The following is a 4,807-nucleotide window of genomic DNA, read 5'->3' on the forward strand; positions in this document are numbered from 1 at the left end:
CTTACCCCTGCTCTCTTTTGTTAATATTTGTATGTAACTCCTGTCTATGCAGAATTCAGTTGCTTGAAAGGAGGAAAAACAAGTCCGTTGCTATAGAAACTGTAAACAACCACATGGATACCCCTGCTGGAAGCACAGCACACTGCTGCTGATTGCAGAATGCACATTTTCTCAATGTGTGGCTTTATCTATCATGCATTTCAATTTATGCATGTGGACATTTTAGGTGATTAAAGAATACTTTGCAACAATACCATTATCTCACCATGTGTTTGTTTTGTATGACTTTTCTTTTTGATGTCTGCATTTCTGTACTTCTGGGCTCATCTGTAAAAGACCTTGGTCTCATTATGACTCCCTGATGAAATAAAGGTTCAATAAAAAAAGTCACAAATTTAACCAAGCAACTAATGTCTATCCAGTTCAGCTTCCTTTATACTTGTGTCTACTCAATTTAATGCAAAACTACAAACCCTATAGAAAATATTAAAGTCTAAGGCATATCATTTTTTTTTAAATCGTATCCCCATAAACACCTAGAAAAATGGACAGACACATCAAAAGTCATTTTCCACTTTTTATTGTTTGAGTGTATACATTCTATGATCGAGGTCTTTCTTTCTTGCCTTTGTAAAGGGCCAGTAGTGAGACATTTGCTACTTTGACCACCTTGAAGCGGACACCAGGAATATCACCAACGGCGTGCCCCTTCCGACCAAATCCTGCCACCAACACCTCATCGTTTTCCTGATGAGAGGGGAAGAGGATTTGAAAACAGTGGTTATGATGAAATGCCTGACAATTAACAATTATGTGCAGGTAGTCTAAAGATGACAGAATCCAAAGATCAGATGACCAATTTATAATAAAACAAAATCCAAAGTATATATGGATGATATTGAGAAAATAAAATGTACCTTTGATGAGTCATGTGAAATAGAGAGATGTGGTGAGAAATAGAAAAGTCTTTGCAGGTAGACATCTTACCTCAATGAAGTTCAAACAGCCATCATTGGGGACGAAAGCTGTGATCTTCTTGCCATTTTTGATGAGTTGCACCCTGACACACTTCCTGATGGCAGAGTTGGGCTGCTTAGCTTCAACACCCCTAGGGAGAAGGAGAGATGGTTTTGAGCTAGCTAATTGTGGAAGCCAAAACATACAGTATGACGTAATAGGCTAAATTACAGTGTTGTCTTACACTTTCTCAAGCACAATGCCTTTGGCATGAGATGCCCCTCCGAATGGGTTGGCCTTCAGGGCAGTTCCCAGGTGAGCCTTCTTATACTGCTTGTCATGCCATCTCTGCTCCCTGCGATGGTTACGCAGTTTCCTGGCTGTACGCAGACCCCGGCACTTGCCTGAAGAAAGAGGAGAGGCAAAATGGACAGTATGAAGGATTAGGCCAAATGACTGCCCTAGACTGACTGACAGGAATATCTAGTGGTCTATGAATGTAAGGACTGCATCATTATCTGGCGTGCTCACAGCATCGCAGAAGCGAGGAGGGAAAGCAGCTGCCAAGAAGAGGCCAGATAAGCCAACGAACACCCTACAACATTATGTACCCTTCATGGACACTGAAGGGGAGTTTTGTTATTAAGGTAGCTAGCTAGTTGACATCTCTAACCCACTAGATATCCATTTTCATATCAGAAATGTCTTTACACATGTGGCAGCTAGCTACATGTAGCCGGTAGCTGCCAACTTTTCGTATGGTATAATAAACGACAATCATCTCTACATGGTGTGATGACATAATATCATATTGTGTCTACTGTCAATACAGTTTTGTGTGTTAGATCAATCAAATAAACCTATTATTCCAATGTGAATATTGGGTACTCACCCATTTCTTCAGTGTCCGAGTACTGAAAAAAAGCCGCACGCACGATTCTTACCACATGACCCAGGCGTCATCACAGTCTCTAACCAATCATTTTGGGGGAATCAATGAAATCCCGTGAGTCTCGTGAGCTTTCCTGTGTGACGCTCTTGATTGCTACCGCTGAATAGTAGCAGCAAAATATCAGGTACAGTATTTAAAATAACATATTTGCTTTTCCAAAATACAGTTGACTCGTACGAATAGATATTCACGTTACTAAACTGACCCTGTACATATTTCTATCTTGTACAAATTCTGTGAGGGCAAATAGACGGCGTTGTTTTGCTTGATAGCGGCTGAGTTTAAGGCTTCAATGTTGTGGTTTTCATCGAAGGCCGCAGTAACATTATTGAGCTTCCGGCTTGTACCAAATGACACTCACTTAGTTATCCCCTACGTTATTTACGAATACTTTATTGGCGTTAAGATGACGTCCATGGAAATCTCATACAACAATTGTACAGCATGGTCGTTATTCTACATTTTCTAACCATGCTTTTATGTGCTATATGATAAGGCATGTTGAACCTATAATAATTAAGTGTACTGTACAGCTGACAATCCATAGTAGTTAACTGCAGTGTTCAACATTCAGCCTTAGTTTTAGCCAAATTACAATGAACATGGCAATGATGGGGGGAAACATGTTTTTTGTAGAACAATTCATGATGAGTTATAGTGAAAAGCCAGAGGACATAACGAGAGAAGAGTGGATGGAGAAGCTCAACAATGTCCACATTCAGAGGGCCGACATGAACAGGCTCATCATGAACTACTTGGTGACAGGTATAGTAACCATACACACAGACATACAATAAAAAACCTGGTAACAGGTAGATGTTAGTTTTCCTGATCTAAACCGAGAATTGTATATCTTTGGTTTGAACAGAGGGGTTTAAGGAGGCAGCTGAGAAGTTCCGTATGGAGTCTGGGATTGAGCCCAGTGTGGACCTGGATTCTCTGGACGAGAGGATAAAGATCCGGGAGATGATCCTGAAGGGACAGATACAGGAGGCCATCGCACTCATCAACAGCATGCACCCAGAACTGCTCGACACAAACCGCTACCTGTACTTTCACCTACAGGTAAAAAGCAGATTGCCTCTCCCGTTATAATTCTTCTGTCAGTCGTATTTTGTTTGCTGTTTTCTTCAATCATTGCCATATGTTCCTCTCTCTCCTTTTTGTCTCCTTATTCCCTCCACTGTTTTTTGTCCATATTCCTTCCCTGACCGTTCCTGCATACTGTTCTTACCCTCTGCAGCAGCAGCACCTGATTGAGCTGATCCGTCTGAGGGAGACTGAGGCAGCACTAGAGTTTGCTCAGTCCCAGCTGGCAGAGCAGGGGGAGGAGAGTAGAGAGTGTCTGACAGAGATGGAGAGAACCTTGGCCCTGCTGGCCTTCGACAACCCTGAGGAATCACCCTTCGGAGACCTTCTCAACACAATGCAGAGGCAGAAGGTGTGTTTATTCTCACTTATCATAATCCAGAAATAGATAACGCGCATATTGCAAGTTTCTACTACTATTTCAGTATTTTGTCAGTACATGAACTTTGGTTTTGACTAGATGGGATAGTGGTTTTGTCAGATTTGACTTTTCGTAGTCGCTTAGGAGAATTTACGCTGCAGGTTAGGAGAATTAAGGTTAGGAAAAGCATTAGGGTTAGCTAAGATGCACAAAAATTCTACATTTGACGTTACTTTGACAAAAGCTGTATCCCTTCTAGCCATATTTTTTTTTAACCTATACCTGATGCTGATTTAATATACCTCCTGTCCACTGTGTGCTTCCTGAAGGTGTGGAGTGAAGTGAACCAGTCTGTGCTGGACTACGAAAACAGAGAGTCAACGCCCAAACTGGCCAAGCTCCTCAAACTGCTCCTGTGGGCTCAGAACGAACTTGACCAAAAGAAAGTCAAGTACCCCAAAATGACAGACCTCAGCAAGGGCACGATCGAGGACCCAAAGTGAGAGGACACCAGGCTGTGTATGCTGGTGGAAACTAATTGGACTCCCCTCCTACCTATTTATATTCTGACAGAGACTGACTGAAACAATATTTCTTCTTTCTTTGTGTGGGTTGCTTTTTGTGAGACTTTGTACAGTCCATGTTATCAAACTGGATAGTTTGTATTTTAAAGTGACTTGCTGCCTGATACTTCAATATCTGAAATATAAACCCTTGTATTTTAATGAAGTAAAATTATAAGACTTTTGTTTCATGTCTGCAATAGATAGTTGTATATGAACATTTCCTTTTTGCAGATTTCAGTTACACTATTTTTTTTCTGTCTACTGGCAGGGAAAGTTAGCCATCTTTGCATATGGATGGTGTGTTAAAGCCTAAATTAGGCTCTTGGGACTATAATGTGTTAACCTATAAACAGAAATGAATGAGGGTGTGGTGTTGGGGTAGAATGATTGGTTCCCATTGCTGTGGTCCGCTGTCAATTACAGTACATTTTGTTTTTCTCAACAACAAAAAACATGCACATTTCAGTTTCTCATGAATTCTAGAGTAGGGGCCAAAGCTGGGTACTGACTGAATGCTAAGCTGCCAGTACCCTGTAATGTTGTCAGGGTTTTGTTTCAACCTTAGCATTCATTCTGTGTTATCTTGAACCAACAAGATAATAATGTGAATACATACAGAGACATACATTTAATTCATGTTGACAGTTTTGCAACTGGATTATTTACATTATGGAATAAAATACTATTTTGGAACACTTGATATGCTTAGGTTGTTTGTTATATTTGCACCACAAAATATGTGATGATATTGTGTTATTCAGTCTCGTCAGTATGCAATTTAACCTTTAACCGATAGCTTACTTTTTCAGAGGGTGGAAAATGTAGTTTAGGCACCAACGTGTGCAGGAAACTCACTTTTTTCATCTGATTGCAGGTTATTAT

At 40.6% G+C, this 4,807-nt stretch overlaps 3 protein-coding genes across 5 annotated transcripts in view; 1 reads left to right on the forward strand and 2 right to left on the reverse strand.

Moving 5' to 3' along the window:
* Positions 1–243, reverse strand: part of dnah12 (dynein, axonemal, heavy chain 12) — a 36,929-nt gene extending 36,686 nt beyond the window's left edge. Inside the window, exon 1 of one of the 2 annotated variants that reach the window (XM_055932207.1) lies at positions 6–239. The gene's annotated coding sequence lies outside the window, so the exon portion shown is untranslated. Of the gene's footprint in view, positions 1–5 lie in introns of both variants that reach the window. The other variant, XM_055932208.1, reaches the window with a different exon arrangement.
* A 321-nt stretch (positions 244–564) lies between these two features.
* On the reverse strand, positions 565–1,958 carry LOC129861095 (40S ribosomal protein S23). Its single transcript, XM_055932215.1, has 4 exons — positions 1,850–1,958; positions 1,202–1,361; positions 988–1,108; positions 565–747 (listed from the first exon to the last, which is right to left on the reverse strand). The coding sequence occupies exons 1-4, from the start codon at positions 1,851–1,853 to the stop codon at positions 601–603; spliced, it is 432 nt and encodes a 143-aa protein (XP_055788190.1). The 5' UTR covers positions 1,854–1,958; the 3' UTR covers positions 565–600.
* LOC129861094 (glucose-induced degradation protein 8-B homolog) lies at positions 1,925–4,623 on the forward strand. Of its 2 annotated transcripts, XM_055932213.1 has the most exons (5): positions 1,925–2,033; positions 2,546–2,674; positions 2,778–2,974; positions 3,153–3,350; positions 3,689–4,623. In XM_055932213.1, the coding sequence occupies exons 2-5, from the start codon at positions 2,554–2,556 to the stop codon at positions 3,860–3,862; spliced, it is 690 nt and encodes a 229-aa protein (XP_055788188.1). In that variant the 5' UTR covers positions 1,925–2,033; positions 2,546–2,553; the 3' UTR covers positions 3,863–4,623. The 2 variants fall into 2 exon arrangements, with proteins under 2 accessions (XP_055788188.1, XP_055788187.1); XM_055932212.1 differs by lacking the exon at positions 1,925–2,033 and having other exon boundaries at positions 2,053–2,674.
* Positions 4,624–4,807: the final 184 nt, after the last annotated feature.

The sequence above is a fragment of the Salvelinus fontinalis genome, chromosome 8 (genome assembly GCF_029448725.1).
Source record: "Salvelinus fontinalis isolate EN_2023a chromosome 8, ASM2944872v1, whole genome shotgun sequence".
Classification (NCBI taxonomy): Eukaryota; Metazoa; Chordata; class Actinopteri; order Salmoniformes; family Salmonidae; genus Salvelinus; species Salvelinus fontinalis.

Excerpts from the sequence above, each read along its gene's own strand:
- LOC129861095 (XM_055932215.1), bottom strand. Across the intron at positions 1,109-1,201 it reads GGCATTGTGCTTGAGAAAGT|GGGTGTTGAAGCTAAGCAGC; the intron begins GTAAGACAACAC and ends CCTTCTCCCTAG. Across the intron at positions 748-987 it reads GCTGTTTGAACTTCATTGAG|GAAAACGATGAGGTGTTGGT; the intron begins GTAAGATGTCTA and ends CCCTCTCATCAG.
- LOC129861094 (XM_055932212.1), top strand. The coding sequence starts at position 2,506 with ATGAACATGGCAATGATGGGGGGAAACATGTTTTTTGTAGAACAATTC. Across the intron at positions 2,675-2,777 it reads CATGAACTACTTGGTGACAG|AGGGGTTTAAGGAGGCAGCT; the intron begins GTATAGTAACCA and ends TGGTTTGAACAG. Across the intron at positions 3,351-3,688 it reads ACACAATGCAGAGGCAGAAG|GTGTGGAGTGAAGTGAACCA; the intron begins GTGTGTTTATTC and ends TGCTTCCTGAAG.